This window comes from Colobus angolensis, unplaced genomic scaffold (genome assembly GCF_000951035.1).
Source record: "Colobus angolensis palliatus isolate OR3802 unplaced genomic scaffold, Cang.pa_1.0 Scaffold10, whole genome shotgun sequence".
NCBI lineage: Eukaryota > Metazoa > Chordata > Mammalia > Primates > Cercopithecidae > Colobus > Colobus angolensis.
The window spans coordinates 9,993,243-10,011,810 of NW_012110919.1; the positions used below are offsets into that span (position 1 = coordinate 9,993,243).

The window sequence follows — 18,568 nt, forward strand, 5'->3', positions numbered from 1 at the left end:
TGAGAGACAGCCTCCAGGCCAGGGGTGTACTTTGTGACTCGACAAAGACCATCATCACAGGAATTCTTCATCTTAGCCAGGCGTGCAGGCCTGTAATCCCAGATACTTGGGAGGGTGGGTGACGTAAAAGATATGACGCAACTCCCATCCTTAGTAGTGGCTATTTGGGAAGAAGGGCAGGGAGTCCCAGTCCAATGGGGAAAAACCTCCTCAGAAGCACAGGAATTCTCCTCTTCCCTTCCCTTCTCTTCTTCCCCAGGGATTTTCTTTCTTTCTTTCTTTTTTTTTTTTTTGAGATACGCTCTCACTCTCTCACCCAGGCTGGAGTATAGTGGTGTGATCTCAGCTTACTGCAATCTCGCCTCCGGGGTTCAAGTGATTCTCCTGCCTCAGCCTCCCAAGTAGCTGGGATTACAGGCATGCACGCCTGGATAATTTTTGTATTTTTTTTTGGTAGAGATGGGGTTTCACTGTGTTGGCCAGGCTGGTCTCGGACTCCTGGCCTCAAGTGATCCACCTGCCTGGGCCTCCCAAAGTGCTGGGATTACAGGCATGAGCCAATGTGCCCGGCTAGGGATTTTGATCTGCAAATTAAGAACTGCTACATTAGAGGAGCTTAAGGAACTATTGTATCATAAAGATAAATCCTAATGCAATCAGGGGATGCAAACTTGCTTTTCTTGTGCAAACTGAAGATATGCAGGTCAGCCTTATATTTACTGTGGTTTCTTCAAGGCAGTCATGGATATTGAACATCACCACAGATATTTACCAAGCTCCTTCCATGTGTTAAGGGCTGTGTCCCTGGTGCCAGGCCCATGCCTAGCCTATAGACAATGTCCAGGAAGCGCTCACTGAATGACATGGGGGAGTGAAAGGGTCCATCAAGTCTCTCATTACATCCAGAGAAGGCTCACGGAGAGACAAAGAGATCTTCCTCACCATCCTCCTGCATCTCTGTCCCCGAGGCTATACCCAGCATATTCATCAGTCCAGTATGAGAAAAACTGTGTCATAAATGGTGGGCAATCTGTCCCCTAGAAGAAGCTCTGGCCACCAAGGTAATTAATTTATTTTAACTGGTACATCACAAAGATTTTTCTGTTTCTTAGTTTGAAAATCTCTTAGGCACAGGGGTTCACTGATATATTTGCAAACATATTCATTAAAGTGTTTAAATTTTCATTATTAGAGGACTGATTAAGTAGAATACTAGGTAGCCATTTAAAATGAAAACTGGAGGTGGGTGGATTGCCTGAGCTCAGGAGTTCAAGACCACTCTGGGCAACATGGTGAAACCCTGTCTCTACTAAAATACAAAAAATTAGCCAGGTGTGGTGGTGCACACCTGTAATCTCAGCTACTTGGGAGGCTGAGGCAGGAGACTCGCTTGAGCCCAGGAGGTGGAGGATGCAGTGAGCCGAGGTCACACCACTGCATTCCAGCCTGGGCGACAGAGTGAGACTCCATCTAAAAAATAAAATAAAAAAATAAATAAATAAATAAATAAAGGGTTAAAAGACTATGTAGAAATATATGTACGCATATACACATAGATAGGATCTGTATACATGCATAGAAAATAGCAATATGGATCAAATGTGAATAGCAGTTATCACTGCATATTGAGACTGGATGATTTGTCTCTTTATATTTTTGTATGTTTTGAACTTTAAATGAGGATTAATCATTTTTACAGTCATAAAATATGATAATTTTGATAATTAAAAACAAGAGAAAGTCTTTTGAGTTTAAAATAGTCTTATTCTTGCTTTTTTTTTTTTTGAGACAGGGTCTTGCTCTGTTGTCCAGGCTGGAGTGCAGTGGCACAGTCATGGCTCACAGAAGCCTTGACCACCTGGGCTCACATGATCCTCTCACCTCAGCCTCTGGAGTAGCTAGGACCACAGGTAATGTGTCATCACACCTGGCTAATTTTTGTATGTTTTTTAGAGACAGGGTTTCAACATGTTGCCGAGGATGTATCTTATTCTTTCTGTTCACCTTGGGGTTCTCAGGGTCTCTTCATTCTCTGGCTAAGAGGGCTGGGAACTGCTTTCCAGCAAAATCTGGTCCCTCTCTGCAGGTGCTGTCATGGCTCACCCGTATGTGCCAGGAAGCTGCCCATTCATTTGGCAAAGAATCTTGTTTAGACTTTTCAGTTTTCACACTGGATGCCAATTCTAACATCTTCTCAGTGAGACTTTAAAGTATCAAGCTCTTCCTTTAAGCTGCAACCCTAATGCGTCTACTCTAAGTGCGGAGTTGACCCTTTAGTGGTCCAGCTTCTGCCAAGCCCAAGTGAAAAATGTTGTTATGTGGATATAAACTTATAGACATGCAGTCAATCCGCTCTTGTAGCTGTGCAAAGTTTGATCTCTGCACGAATCAAACTGCCTATGAACTTGAACCATACTTTCTTTCCTTTCATAATGATGATAAAGCAGTGGCAGCAGCAACTACACATGATATGTCTACTACATCCTAGGGACGAGGCTAAATGTCTTCTGTGGATTGTCGACCCTTCACAACACCTCATAGAGGAGGAATGACCATCCTCATTTTACGTGTGAGAAACTAAGGATCAGTGAAATTGACAACTTGGCCAAGTTCATACAGCAGAACCAGGATTCAAGTGCAGATCTGACTTCAGATTAGCCAGTGTTTCATGCCACTGGGCCATCCTACCTTCATTGCTTTCATGAAAGTGCTGGTGTTCTGTGCCTATTTCATTGAGGCACCCTCTAGAACACCACCTTGCGTTTTGGAGATTCACTGTACAAATGTTTGTGAAGACATTATTACACAGTATCCCCTCACGGGGGCCTAGGACAGAAAGTTCTTTCATACTTAAGCCTTATTAAAATATTGTTTTCTGAAAGGAAGGGGTATATTTTTCTTTCAAAGAAATACGGAGCATAAAATTACTGCATTTCCCTTTTTGCCTTGACCTCCAGGAAGCTCAGAGCTAAAAGCTCATAGCTAGAGAGAGCTCAGCTCCCATACCTTTACAGAACTCTGTGGTCTGTATATTGATGCTACAACTTTTCCCTTGATACGGAGCTTCCTTTTAGTCTGTATTTTCCCTAATTCAGATTTGTGTATAAATATATATTTTCAGACTACTATACCTATTCATGTAGGTTGTCTTCAATCCTTTATAGAATGAGGCATGGTAGAAACAGTGTCCATTTGTTCACTTATTTATCCCAGGCTTACTTTGTTGAACGCATTGCTGCCCAGATGGCTGACAAGGTATGTCAGGCATAAAGCTTCATCTCATCTGGCAAATATGGCAAAGGAGGAAGGAATCTGAGGAGGAGGCCATCCAGGGAGGAAAGGCCCTCCTGGCCCAGGCTGGGAGTTGCTCTTTCTGAATGGACCATTTTGACCTGCCTCGTAGTGCTTTGCATTACCATTAGAAAAACAACAGCCACATTTTTGTGACTGGAATGGAACGAACAAATGTATTCATTCCATAGCATCAGAGAGCTGCAGGCCCAGACAGGGGTCATCAGAAGCTCACCCACACCATGAAGAGGGAAGAGATGCAGACACGTTCAAAGGAAGGGCTGTGTCTGTATGTGGGAGCCCAGGGCAGAAAAGCTCGGGTGTCATAAAGTACCTCAGGAGGTCTGCTAGAAAAGTGTCTATCAGTGAATAGAGGTCATAAACAGAGTCCCTGGATCACCTGCATAGGCCAGCTCCATCATGCGCTACCTATCTACAGCACCTATTGCCACTGAGAAGTGGGTATGGTCCAGGTGACCTGTTGGTCCCTTTCTACCCTGGGAGTTTCAGGATTCTCTGATTAGAAGGGGCTATCTTTTACCCAGGCAACTACAGATTCAGTTTAGAGATGCATGCACAGTTGATGCTGTGCTAAACAGCGGCATGTTACCCAGAGGCCAGACTGCAGGGCTCCATAACCTACAAGCTAGAGAGCTCAGACAGGCAGTCACCACCAAGGGGCTTTCATCTCAGAAAACATCTTCATTCCAGCAATCATCCCCAAATGCTATTCTGAATGGCCAAGCATTTCATCTATTATAAAATGGCTTTTGTTCTTGGCAATACATGCATTTGCCATCTCCCACCTTTGCCTGGTGAGTTACTGCTTATCCTTGAAAACTCACCTTGGGCATCACATCTCCAGAAGCCTTATTTGAATCCCCTTTCCTGTGCCCCCAACCCTGGCTAAGTTAGGTGCCCCTCCTCTGTGGTCCCACAATACCTTAGGCACAGCCCTATTTACCTCGTGATATTTATTATGATTTTCTCTTTGTAGGGCTGATTCCCCCAGTTGACTGAGCTCCTTGAGGGCTCTGGTCTCACTGGTCTTTGCATCTCTAGGACTTAGAATAGGTCAGGTGCTCAAGAAATGTTTGTTGGCTAAACACAAAAAGGAAGTTGCCTGGTAGGTCCCTAAGAGAAGTGAACTTGCACCTTAAGGTTAAGAAAAGCGGGAATATGGATGGCCAGAGCCAATTCCTTCCTTCTGTCTTCTCTCCCACAGGCAGACCTGAAGAACAAAAGCTAGACAAGTGCAGATAATGCCACAGGGGGCCTGAAGACACAAGACGTTTTTTTTCAATCTGGGTTCTCAGTGGGGTCTCCAGAAAGAAGGGACATTTCTTTTTAGGCTATATTTTGCTGGTACTTGTTTTTTTAAGACCTGGGTAAGCCTGGTCTACAAGTTGCTTCACCCACGTCCTAAGGCAAAAATACCTTCAAGAATATTCTAGGCACCGTCACAGACTTCATTGACATCTCTTTAGCTCTACCTATGGTTAGTTCTCTCAAGTACCAGCCAGAAATGAGTCTTCATAGACTGTATAGAAATAAATAGTGCCCAATCATAGCCTTCAGCACTTAGAAAGAAATATTAGCACTTCTGCTAAGATGTCTATCTGGGCCAAGATGACAAATCAACTGGCCAAAATGCAGGTAGCTTCTTTAGGGCTAATTTTGGCTAACTAAAAGAGCCACGAGATTCCTTTAGCACCCTAATTACAACAGGGGCAGATGAAGAAAATTTTGAAAATACAAAGAATAAAAGAGAAAATAAAATTCAGCTATGAAACTCCACTGTTGGGATATGGCTATTGCTAACATTTTGGTGCATTTTCTTTTTATATTTGTATATACACCCAAATACTTCCATTTCCTATATGAATATTTAAATATGAATTTAAAAACTAGAATACTTTGAGTCTAAAATCATAATCATACTTTATATGCAGTCTCATAAGTTGCTTTTTCGTACAACATTATCTCATAGTTGGTCTTCACATGCCATTACACGTTCTTCAAAAACCAGATTTTTAAAGGGGGCGAGCATTCCACTGTATCTGCTGAGGTTTAACTTTACGCCTCACCCCAAGTACAGGAGATTGGGCCCTGCTTTGTTAAACCATGACTTGCTTTCTTATATTAATAGCATTCCAGGTTCTCTGTGGATGGCATGCACTGCAGCCCCACAAACTGGTCACCTGTCTTCATGGAACCACAGCCCAAGGTGGCTGGCCAGCAGCCCTGTCACATCCATCCAGAGGGACTGGCCTGCCTGGGAGGAAGAAACATGCAATCTTTATCCTGTGACCTGGCCAGGGTTTGTGGAAAGGTGGTATAGGAGGAAGAAATGCCAGACTTCAACCTCTCCCCTGCTCCTCAAAAGTAAAAGCTCCAGTGGAAGCTGTAGGGAACTCTTCAGTAACTTTTTGTTTTTTTCAAGACAGGGTCTCACTACGTCACCCGGGCTGGAGTGCAGTGGCGTAATTTCGGCTCACCACAACCTTCGCCTCCTGGGTTCAAGCAATTCTCCAGCCTTAGCCTCCTGAGTAGCTGGGATTACAGGTGCCTGCCACCACACCTGGCTAATTTTTTGCATTTTAGTAGAGATAGGGTTTCACCATTTTGGCCAGGCTGGTCACGAACACCTGACCTCAAGTGATCCGCCTGCCTTGGCTTCCTGAAGTGCCGGGATTACAGGTGTGAGCCACTGCGCCTGGCCGCTTCACTAACTTGTGAAGTCCTGGACATGGGTCACTCACCAGATTCAAACCTTTTAAATTTGAACTCTTGTTGTTTAAATCTTTCTCAAATGGATATGCCTGTTTCCTTGGTATAGTCAGCACAGTAAATATAAATGGCTTTTCCTTTACTTATTGCAGGTGCCTACCTGATACCCCGAGTTCACTATTCTAAATTGAATTAATGAGTTGCCATGCTGCCACACCGATCACGTGTTCACACAGACTAAATGTTAGGCTTCCAACCTGCACGTCCCTCCTTTTGGAGAGCCCACCCTGCTGGCTGCTGGTGCACTGCCCGGGTGGCATGGATCTGATTTTGTTGTAACTATTTGCTTGTGTCCCTTCATCTCCTGCTGGACCATGAGCTCCTGGAGAGCAGGAATGTGTGTCTCATGCATGGCAGGCACTCTATCAATACAGGAATGCATTTTATATGGAATCTGACCTTTTTCCTCAGATGTGGAAGAACGCAGCAACAAACATATGTCGTGAACCAAAAACTGGGACATAAATCCTCACACAGGGTCTGACAAGAATATAATCATCACTATTAACTGCTTCTGCTACTCCCCGTGTCCTCAGCAGCCAAGAGTTATTGGACACCATGTGTTGGAAATGCGTATGTGTCACCTTGTTTAATCCTTGCAATCACCATAGGGGGTATCCTATTATAATCTCTATTTTACAGGTTAGGAAACTGAAGATTAGAGGCATTCTTTTTTATTTTTTGAGTCAGAGTCTCACTCTGTCACCCAGGCTGGATTGCAGCGGTGCCATCTTGGCTCACTGCAACCTCCACCTCCTGGTTCAAGTGATCCTCATGCCTCAGACTCCTGAGTAGCTGGGATTACAGGTATGTACCACCACGCCTGGCTAATTTTTGTATTTTTAGTAGAGATGGGGTTTCACCATGCTGGCCTGGCTGGTCTTGAACTCTTGAGCTCAAGAGATCCACCCACCTCGGCCTCCCAAAGTGCTGAGATTACAGGCGTGAGCCACTGCTCCTGGCTTTTTTTTTTTTTTTTTTTGAGACAGAGTCTCATCCTGTCTCCCAGGCAGAGTGCAGTGGTGTGATCTCTGCTCACTGTAACCTCCGCCTCCCAGGTTCGCGTGATTCTCCTGTCTCAGTCTTAGGTTCAATTGATTCTCCTGCCTCAGCCTCCTGAATAGCTGCGATTACAGGTGTGCACCACCATGCCTGGCTAATTTTTGTATCTTTAGTAGAGACAAGGTTTTACCATGTTGGCCAGGCTAGTCTGGGACTCCTGACCTTAGGTGATCTGGCCTCCTTGGCTTCCCAAATGCTGGGATTACAGGCATGAACCACTGTGCCTGGCCTGTGGCATTCCCGCCCAAACTATGAGGCTAAGAGCACAGATCTATGATTCAAAAACCAGACTGATTCTAAAGGCCACCCCCTGAACATGACACTTGACTGACAGTTATTTAGAAGTGGGGTGTACAACAAATACATGCATAAATGCTGCAAAGCAATCTGTGAAAACAATTTCAGAATGTCTGGTTTCTAACTTTACAAAAAAATGGGATCAATTTAAGGCACTGATAACTTTGTCTCTCCATCCCCAAAATAGGGATGAGAAGAAATACAGATTATTAATCTCTGAATATCCAACCACCTTTGTCTTTGTGGCCTGGTTAGTTCTCAGTGATTTATGCCAATGGAGACGAGATCTGGATAAATGAAACCCAGCACTGTTAACTTATCTATTCTTTTTTGGGAGGTGGTGGTGTTAGTGTAGAAGGACCACTGGGATGGGATGCTATCTTTTTTATTCCATCAGGGCCATTTGCTACTCTTAGGAGCTGCGTCCTTCCTGCAGCTGACTTGCTGATGAGTTTCAGCTGGCTGAACAGGGCCAGGGAAATGCTTCTACTTTACCTGTAGGTTGCCACTTTGTATGTGGAAGAGTAACCAGGGAAAGTGTTTGAGTTCAATTTTTAAGAGCTCTATGCACTGTGACATTTTCTTATATTGCCATTTCTTTTCACAGTATCACAGTCAAATACGTTGAAGGCTATTTTCAGGTGGAGAAAATGAGAAACGGAATGAGAGAGATCACCTGCCTCCATGATATTAATTCAGTTGTCAGAGGTGAACTAACATCAACAATAGCAAGAATTCTTTTGCATCTTTAAGTTCTCACTTTGTGGGACAATCTCTGCAACATAAGCCATACATATTTTTCTTCAGGGACCTCAAACTACTCCATGGAAGTAATCTTGGCATTTAAGAAAGCACTCAAGAATTTACATTTTTCTTATTCTTTCTTTTTTTTTTTTTTTTTTGACAGTCTTGCTCTGTTGCCTAGGCTGGAGTGCAGTGATGCAATCACAGCTCAATGTCTCCCAGGCCCAAGCGATCCTCCCACCTCAGCCTCCTGAGTAGCTGGCACTATAGGTGTCTGCCACCATGCCGGGCTATTTATTAAATTTTTTTTTTTTTTGTAGACATAGGGTTGCCCTATGTTGCCCAGGCTGGTCTTGAACTCCTGGACTCAAGTGATCCTCCCACCTCAGCCTCCCAAAGTGCTGGGGATTACAGGCATGAGCCACTGTGCCCAGCCAGGAATTTAAGTGTTATTAAACTGATGAGAAAATCAACAAGCAAACTCATAGCAGAGCCAAAGTTGGAAGTGGTGTAGGTATCACTGATCACGACCACGTGGTGGACGCTAGTGTTTTTCTTGCCCCACACTTTGGCTAGCTTCGTGCATATGGATGGGAGAGTACTACAGAAGGTGATCACACAGTCGGCTGACCATGTTTTCCTGCGTTTTGTCACTTCTGTTTCTCCAGCTTAGATCCTCGCATGGCCCACGTTCAGCCAAGAAAGCACAGGGAAGAGGGAGCTCCGTCTCCCACACGTCCCGCCCACCCCGCACCATGTCTTCAACATTCTCTACGCACTCCTGAGGCCGTCTCAGCCTTGCCATGTGCTGCACACCGAGGAGCACAGGATTTGGGAGTTGCAAGCGAAAAATGAGCATGGTTAAAAATATCAAAGACTGCAAACATATTCTTTACAGAGGAGTAAGAATTAGCAAGGGTCTGGCAGCAAAGCCATGGCTTTTAATGCTATTAAAAAGAAATAACACCTTTCAACATTTAAAACTATTGAATGAGGCTCTTCTCAGATATTTGATACAAATCTGATACTCCCATGGAGAATGCATCAAAATCTTTCTATGTTGACCTATGTCAACTCTCTGTTACTGAGAAATCTAGAATAACTGGCAAATAAAATACAGAAGACAACAGTTTTGAAATTACCTTGGTTGTCTCTCTCTCTCACCTATAGTGGCCTTCTGAGGACCATCACTTCAGCCTTGGGATCTGGTGGCCACTGAAATACCCGTTCCCTCTCTTGCAATTCCATTTGTGTAGAATTCTCTCCACTCATTTAAGAGCAGAGGAGAGAAAAGCTGAGTCCATTTTTAACTCTCACAACTCCTAGTCTCATAACACATCCTTCTTTTCTGCTCACCCTATGGTTCCCTCTTCCCCAAGTTCTCACTGCCTAGAAGGTGAAGTTAGGGGAAGCTTTGGTTCTACAGTGGGTGAGATGTGTTCCAGGCCCAGCAAGTTAGGGATGTGATTAGAAATCAGCTCCGACAATAACAGGAGTGTAGACTCCAGAATACAGAAAAGGCTTGGCGCTTGCCTGTGGGTATATACTGGCTTTTTTCTTGACAACTCTAATTCTGTTTTGCTCTAGTCTTTTTATTTTCATCTCCCCATCATTTAAAACTGAAAATATCACAAGCTGAATTTATGGTAGATTCCAAGCAACAAAAACAGGCTTAGAGATCATCAAATGTAACATTTTCCAAAATGTGTTCTGCAGAAGGTTACCCCTGTGGGGTGCTCTCCAAAAAAAAAAAATAAAAAAAGGCTGGGTGCAGTGGCTTCCGTCTCTGTAATCCCAGCACTTTGGGAGGCCGAGGTGGGCGGATCACGAGGTCGGGAGATCGGGACCATCCTGGCTTATATGGTGAAACCTCATCTCTACTCAAAATACAAAAAATTAGCTGGGCATGGCAGCATGAGCCTGTAGTCCCAGCTACTCGGGAGGCTGAGGCAGGAGGATGGCATGAACCCGAGAGGCGGAGCTTGCAGTGAGCTGAGATTGCGCCACTGTACTCCAGCCTGGATGACAGAGCGAGACTCTGTCTCAAAAAAGAAAAAAAAAAAAGGCTACCATGGTCAAATAAGCTTGAGAAGCCCCACATGCTCCACCTCCTGCTCGCATCTGAGCACATTCAAGGCCCCACAGAGTCCCATAGAACATAAACTATGTTAAGCTCACATCCTAGCTTCTGTGGGGGGGCTGCAGGCCTACTTTCCCAGACTACAATTTCTATGAGAAAATGCTCTGAACTTCAAATCTAACTGTCCATAAACTGGAAACCTCCTAAACATCACTGAATTTTCTTGATGATATCAGATAAAAACATAGGATATGTGATAACAGTACATAAAAACACGTGACCCATGAAAGGTCTTTAAGGTCAAAAAAGCAGTAACTTCACAATTAAAAATGTATACATACTTACTCAGCTAAAAGGTTAAATGTGTATTTGAGGTATTATAGGTTATTCTTTAGTTAGTTTTTTTTTTTTTTTTTTTGTCATTTGGGGCAGCCCAGGGGACTGATTCATATCAAAAGCATTTTAAGGCTTCAAGACTGGACTGGTATTGAACTGCCCTACATAAAGATACAAAATCCATGCTCAAAGAAGCCTTTTTTAGTGTAAGTGAAGTTTGTTGCATCTCAGAATTGCTCAAAGTCTCCGGTCAAGGCTGGTGGCCTTTGTTACTAATTTTGAGATTTGACGAACTGTGTTCACCTAGAGAAGATTAAAATGGAGGATCTGTGTAAGATGAAAGTCCTTTGGAACTGATATGAGAATCCTAAGCTAGTAATGTCTACATTAAATCAGACATCTGGATGAAAAGATAAATGTTGAAGCAATTCTCTACATGTTTTTTCCAAGTGTATGGGGGATATGAGGTTCATCATAAAACTAAACAGTCGACTATTTCTTCCCCCAACATTTCACCTCAGTATTCTGGTGTCACATATATGTATACATATAGCTAATAAACTCAAGGGGGCACACAGTCCACAGAAACCAGTTTTAGTTTGATGTGGAAAAATGCTTTAGATACTCTGATGAAGGCAAATTATATATTACCTTAAAAACCAATTTATTGAAAGAAATGCTGCAATACTTAGGAAAAAGGAGGCATTGATCCTGAAAAGTGTCAGAATATTCATGTTGATGTTCAACGCAAACACGGTCTAGAGGCAACAAGGTTTGTGGAATCAATGTTTTCTTTCTGCTGTTTCTATTTTAATGTTTATCTATTGCTTCCACTTTTTCAATCCTTTCATAATGGCAGTAGGAAAACTTTGGAAGATAAATACACATCTGACAAACCTATCTTATGTCTTTTAGCAGAAAAAGGGTCAGGCTGTTAACTGACGTCAGCAGGCAGGGAGAGGGAGGAGGTGAAGGAACAAATGCTGAACACCTGTTATTTATGAAGCACTCTACATATGTTCTTTCATTTCTCTCCTGGCAAAAACCTGCAAGGTAGAAACTCTTGTCTCTGTTCTCTAGCTATGAAAACTGGGACTCGGAAAAGTCCAGCAGTTTCTCTAAGACCAGGGAGTAGACAGATAGCTGATTTGGGATGTGAACTTTGGTATTCCGTTCTTTCCATGACATCAATCCAACCCCTATAGAGAAAGGTGTTTCACATAAACCAAAATACATGTGAACAGGATGATATTTGACTGTATAAAGAAACAATCCCATTTTACAAGAACTGCAAGTTATGTTTAAGGCACCAGAAACCTAACACTGCACATCCTTGTAAACCCTGAATGAAATGGCTTTAATCAACACTTTAATCCCATGCAAACAAACGCTTCCTGAGATATTTGGAGTAGCCTTGCAGGGCGTTGCTTTGCAGTCTTTACTGTTACCACATACTACTTTTATATTACTCTCCTCAAGCCTCCGCAAATGGAAGGGATTTTTTCTTTTTAAAGGCCCATGATCATTCTTTCCCAGTTTCAATGTTTAAAAACCAAAAGGGGTGAGGAACATGTAGCACGATACAAATGCTCTGAGCATGAGCTGCCTGACTCATGGACCTTAGGCTGGTGTAGATTTTGGATTACAGTTGGCCTCGGCCTATAGGTGTTCATCAGAATGGAAAAACGTTGCTTCAGGCAGTCTTCTACCGATGACATTGAACTGGGGGCTGGCCTCTCACGAATATATCAATAGGTGATTCCTGATTCTTTAAATATGTATATTTCAAACTCAGTGAGCAAAGCAGAATCATCAAACTTAAGTGGCATTTTCAAATTCTTCTGATTATAAATTAATATACTATATCAGAGATATCCTCAAGCAATTTGTACTACCTCAAGGGCCTATCAATCTTAAAGAAACATTTGTTGTTTCTTTTCATTGTTTTCATTTTCCAAATTAGTAATATATGAGCTAGTCTTTTAGGTTTAATGACAAGTATGGCTATCAGTGGAAGTGGTGTAATCCTGTAAGGATGTCACTACAAGACTTTTTTTTTTTTTTTTTTTTTTTTGAGTCAGGGTTTTGCTTTGTAGCCCAGGCTGGAGTGCAGTGGCACGATCATAGCTCAGTGAAGCCTCAATCTCCTGGGCTCAATGGATTCTCTCATCAGCCTCCTGAGCAACTGGGACTACAGGTGTGCACCACCACACCTGGCTAATTCTTTTTTTTCTTTTACTACAGACAAAGTCTCACTGTGTTGCCCAGGCTGGTCTTGAACTCCTGAACTCAAGTGGTCCTCTCAACTTGGCCTCCCAAAGTACTGGTGAGCTGTGCCTGGCCAAGAGTAACTTTTTAAAAAAATTGAGACAGGGTTTCTCTGTCACCGGGGCTAGAGTGCAGTGGTGTGATCAGAGCTGCAGCCTCAACCTCCCAGGCTCAGGTGATCCTCCCACCTCAGCCTCTCAGTTAGCTGGTACTACAGGCATGTGCTAATTTTTTTTTTTTTTTTTTGCATTTTTGTTGAGATGGGGTTTCATCATGTCCCTCAGGCTGGTCTTCAACTCCTGAGCTCAAGTGATCTGCCCACCTTGGCCTCCAAAGTGCTGGGATTTCAGGTGTGAACCACTGCACCCGGCCAAGACTAATTTCTGAATGAGCATATGGGCCAAACCTTGGAGTTCCCAATTACCACCTGCAGGTATCTAGTGTGACTCCTATTCAATATAGAAGACTGCAGATTTGTATGATGCAAACACACCTATTATGCCCTAGTACTTAGAAATGGCTACTAGAGAAACCGACAGACATAGTGAGGGACAAGGGGGCTGTAAGACCTTTACTATGTTTTGGTGCCAGAGAAACAAAGGAATTTCTCAAGTCTGAAAAGTGAAATTAGTAGTTGAGTAATGCAGTTGAGATACTAGGTAGGGTTGGCGGTCTAAGTTGAATGGAAGAACGAAAATATTGAAAAATCTCTGAAGAGCCTAGTCTGCCAAAATGTACTTGGTATTATGAGTGGAACTGTGACCCACTCAAAATTCATATGTTGAAGGCTTAACACGCAGTACCTCAGAATGTGGCTATATTTGAAGATAGTGCCCTGAAAATGGTGATTCCGTTAAAATGAGGTCATTGGGGTGGGCCCTGATGCAATCTGACTGGTGTCCTTATAAGAAGAGGAAATTTGGACCCAGACATCCAAGCACAGAGGAAAGGCGACGTGAGGACACAGCAAGTAGGCAGCTGGATTAGTCTGTTCTCGTGCTGCTAATCAAGACATACCCAAGACTAAGTAATTTATAAAGGAAAGGGGTTTAATTGACTCACAGTTCCACATGGCTGGGGAGGCTTCACAATCATGGCAAAAGGTGAATGAGGAGCAAAGCCACGTCTTACATGGTGGCAGGCAAGTGAGAGCTTAGGCAGGGGAACTCCCATTTATAAAACTATCAGATCTTGTGACACTTACTCACTATCACGAGAACAGCACAGAAAAGACCCACCCCCATGATTCAATTATCTCCCACCGGGTCCCTCCCATGACACGTGGGAATTATGGGAGCTACAATTCAAGGTGAGATTTGGGTAGGGACATAGCCAAACCATATCAGCAGCCATCTGCAAGGCAGGGAGAGAGGCCTCAGAAGAAACTAAACCTGCCGACACATTGGTTTTGCCCTTCTGGCCCCCAGAAGCTGTGAGAAAATGAATTTCTGCCGTTTAAGCCCCTCGGTTTGTGGTACTTTGTTATGGCAGCCCTAGCAAACAAATACACTTGGTATGTATCTTAATACTGGGTAAACAAGCCAAGCTAGCATGTTAACTATAAGTTGGGCTTTCAACACAGTCCAGGCCCATTTTGGAAAGTCTTTAATCTGTGAAAAGGGGGTGGGTACTCACCACATCGAAGGCAGTAAACACGTGACAGTAGTGGTGATTGGACTTCAAATCTTTTGTGATATAGGCAAATGTTGAGAGGTCTTCTGGGTCCTGGGCAGCGCAGGAGATATTACGAATTTCATGCTCAGCAATTATGTTCTGGAAGAAATGACATAAATGATCATAGTTTTCCTCTGCAAACTAGCATATTTGACAACCAAGAGAAGTAACCTGGGAAGCAGTTGCTTTCCTTCTTTCTGGAGTGTTCTAGACTAGCAACACTCAAAGTGGTCCACTGTATTATCTGTGGGTAAATGAATGCCAGATCTGGAAGAAATATTTTCATTTAATTAAAAACAACCTAACACAGTCATATCCTGGAGCTGCAGTTCTCACCAGGTGCTATGCATGGAAGCAGTCTGGATGGCGGCCACTTTTTTCTTTTTTGAGACAAGAGTCTCACTCTGTTGCCCCTGGAGTACAGTGGTGCAATCTTGGCTCACTGCAGCCTCCTACTCCCAGGTTCAAGCAATTCTCCTGCCTCAGCCTCCCGAGTAGCTGGGACTACACACGTATGCCACCACACCTGGCTAATTTTTGTATTTTTAGTAGAGACGGGGTTTACACCATGTTGGCCAGGCTGGTCCTGAACTCCTGACCTCAGGTGATCTGCCTGCCTCGGCCTCCCAAAGTGCTGGGATTACAAGTGTGAGTCACCACGTCCAGCCTCCACTTTAAAAAATAACAGTAATTACTAAGCATTTGACTTTCCATTCCCCATGTCCACCTGTAGCTGTGCAGCACTGCTTTCTGCTAATTCTGTATGGAAGGAAGCATCTGTCGTTTTCTCTATGTGAGAAGAGATCTGACCCAACGAGGCTCTTCAAATCCCTTGCCATCAAGATTGCACATTGTTCTTGTGTCCTGCTCCTCCTCCCTCAGAGCGAGGGCAGGTACTGAAGGAAGCAGGCAGGTGGAAGCCTCAAGGTGCTTTCTCCATGGAAACTAAGGTGCAGGGGCCTGATAAGAGAAACCACACTGCAACATTCAGGCCTTGGATGCCTTGCTTGATCTGGGCCCTGTGGCTATATAAACACCTTCCTAACTACATCCACTGTGTATAATTAGGAAGTGGTGCTGTTGCTACCACTATTACTTCACAGGTGAAGCAACCAGTACTCAAAGAATTTAAGTGCCTTATGCAGAGCAGGTGCTGGGGTGGGACTGAAATTTAGGGTTGTCTGACTGTGGAGCTCAGGCTCTTTGAAACGCATTGCAATGTCCTTCATCGTCTCCATCTCCCTCTTACTGGCTTAAAAAGAATCGCGTTTTTTCCTCTCTAGCATCTCTTTGTGCCTTCTTCCCCAGTGGGAGAAAGGTTGAAGTACCCTTGTCCTGAAGCACAAAATAACCATGAAGCCGCTTGGCTGCAAACCCTGCTAGAAACTTCTTTTGATACATAGATGTGTTTAAAAAGAAAAAAAGAAAAAAATTCACGTAATCGTGCAATCATTTTTTATCTTATAATATCCCATTTATGTTTTTTTGCAGTTGTCACAGATCTAAAACCCTCAATGCTTTAGTTACTCTAATTACTTTTTAATCGCGCTGTCTTAAAAAACCTGTCGGCAATACAGTGTTCCGTGTACAGCCATCAATGCCTAAAAATGCTTACAAAGTGTCCTTCCCTGCCAGCAGCCCCAGCAAGTACTTCATGTCCCTCACTTAACCAAGCTGAGTGGTTCGGAGGCAATTACAGAATTAAAACTCGCAAAAGAAAATTAAATTAAGACATTTTTCACCGTGGTCTTGTGTGTTGACATTACATGCAGTACTCTGTCAAAAAATAACTCAAATTGCAATTGGAATCCCATAAACAAGTAACATTCTATTGCAAGATAAGTTTCAAACTAGAAGGTGATGATCCTTTTCTGGCATCCAGATAGCATTCTTTCAAGTAGAAAACCAAATTAGGGATGGGTGAGTCTTCAAATGAATGTTAAAATGAGAAAAAGGTGCAATGTGAGGTGCTGTGGGAGTCTCTGCCATTATCTTGATTGGGGGCACCCTGGGAAGCCTGGGTGGATTTGGTCTCACCCGTCCAGGAGGCACTGTCACAGGAAATAGATGCTTCAACTTTTATTAAGTTGGCATTTTGTGTTCTGGAGATCTTTTGCAAGATCTCAAGGTAGATCCACTTCTTGGGAAATGAAAAGTGCTCTGTGATTTTTACTGCACTGAACTCCCTGAATCTTGCCAACTCATGGGATGCTACTCTTGACAATTTCCAGTGGTGCATGGCAGCATTGTGGCCAGGGGTAAAGTTGCAAAGGAGGAAAAGCATATCTCTGCTGCTCTCTCCTCCTCTGTCTTTGCTGACCCCTGAATTTTCTGGAGCCCTCTTCTTCTTCTCTTTCTCTTTTTTTTTTTTGAGACAGGGTCTTGCTCTGTTGCCCAGGCTGGAGTGCAGTGGCACCATGTCAGCTCACTGCAACTTCTCAGGCTCAAGCAATCTTCCACCTCAGCCTCCTGAGTAGTTGGGACTACAGGTGTGCACTACCAGGCTGGCTTATTTTCTTTTTTTTTTTTTTCTTTTGGTAGAGACGGGGTTTTGCCATGTTTCCCAGGTTGGTCTCCAACTCTTAGGCTCAAGCAATCCACTTGCTTCAGCCTCCCAGAGTGCTGGGATTACAGGTGTGAGCCACTGTGCCTGGCCTAGTCCCACCTGTTCTCTATTCCCCAGGAGCCCAGGACTGTCTTTTAGCTGCCCAAGGAGGCCTGATCTCTGTGATGCTGCATGTTCCAAAATCAGCCTCCTCTCCAACTGTGGAAACTTCTACTACTCTATTCTCATTGTCTAAGCTAGAAGGAAAGTGCATGCTAGTAAAAATATTCCATATTCAGGTAGGAATAACTGATCACTGTGGTCATCCTAACTGGCACTTAAAAGATGCTCTTGAATTTGTATTGATAAGCCTATGGAGGCAGATATTTTTGAACAGACCTTTGTGATATATTGCCAATGCCAGAATGGGGTGAGGACCTGGGATGTCACTACTGAAATACTGCCATCACTCTGCATCGTCTACCTGTGCAGAATGGTGAAGCCAGTTATCTACATGCAGGACGAATCCAAGGCCAAGGATACTACAGTTGTAGACTGTATGGAGACTAGATGGTAGACGTCCTCCTTGGACAAGAAGCCAAAGAGGAAGACATTCTTTGCACCTCCTGTCATGCATTTATGAGTGGCTTTTCCACAAATTAAAAAGTGATGTCATGAAGAGGTACAGGTGATGCACCTCAGCTGAAAACTGGACTCCTCACATGTTCATCAGCCTCCATTTCTAAGCGCGTTTTAAGAAGACTAAAGCTTTAAAAGGCTCAAGAGAAGAACTGGCAAGGGGCTCCTCCTGCCTCTTCTTGGGGATAGAAATTCTGGCAGTGTAGCACCCTTCAACAGGGAGAGATGGCTTTTCCTGTCTGTTGTTTTCCATCATGGTGAGAAAGAGCTGAAGAGGTGTCTTGCTGGTAGGGGTAGGACAGGATTCTCGGGTCCAGCTAACTCATATGGTGGTTCTGAGAAGGGCATGTGGTGATGAAGTGATGCAGCCTAGAAATCTGCCTCTCGCCACTGCCTTCAATCTGAGCCCCGACAGGTGGGACCTTTCTCCTGCATCTCCTCATCAGGCCGGGCTTTTCCTGAGTGAGGAGACTGCAGTATTCCCTCCAGGGCGGGTCCAACAGTGTAGACCAAGAGCTAACTGGTGATGCCCTGTCGGGCACGTGATGCTGAGAACAGCACAGGTGCTTAACATGGCCTTAATTTGTCTCCAAGCTTCTTAGGAGTATTTGCTATAAAAAAACAATGGGAGGTCCACCACAGTGACTCATGTCTGTAATTCCAGTGCTTTGGGAGGCTGAGGCAGAAATATTGCTTGAGGCCAGGAGTTTAAGACCAGCCTAGGAAATATAGCGAGATCCCATCTCTACAAAAAATTTAAATAATTATCCAGGTGTGGTGGTGCATACCTGTAGTCTCAGCTGCTCTGGAGGCTGAGGTTGGGGGATCACTTGAGCCCAGGA

At 43.8% G+C, this 18,568-nt stretch overlaps 1 protein-coding gene across 9 annotated transcripts in view; it reads right to left on the minus strand.

The window, feature by feature from the left end:
* The window catches only part of ANKS1B (ankyrin repeat and sterile alpha motif domain containing 1B), a 1,301,363-nt gene that overhangs the window by 23,666 nt on the left and 1,259,129 nt on the right, over window positions 1–18,568 (minus strand). For all 9 annotated transcript variants that reach the window (XM_011934483.1, XM_011934518.1, XM_011934476.1 and 6 more), the window contains one exon: window positions 14,504–14,641. In XM_011934483.1, coding sequence (XP_011789873.1) covers window positions 14,504–14,641 — 138 coding nt within the window. The remainder of the gene's footprint in view (window positions 1–14,503; window positions 14,642–18,568) is intronic.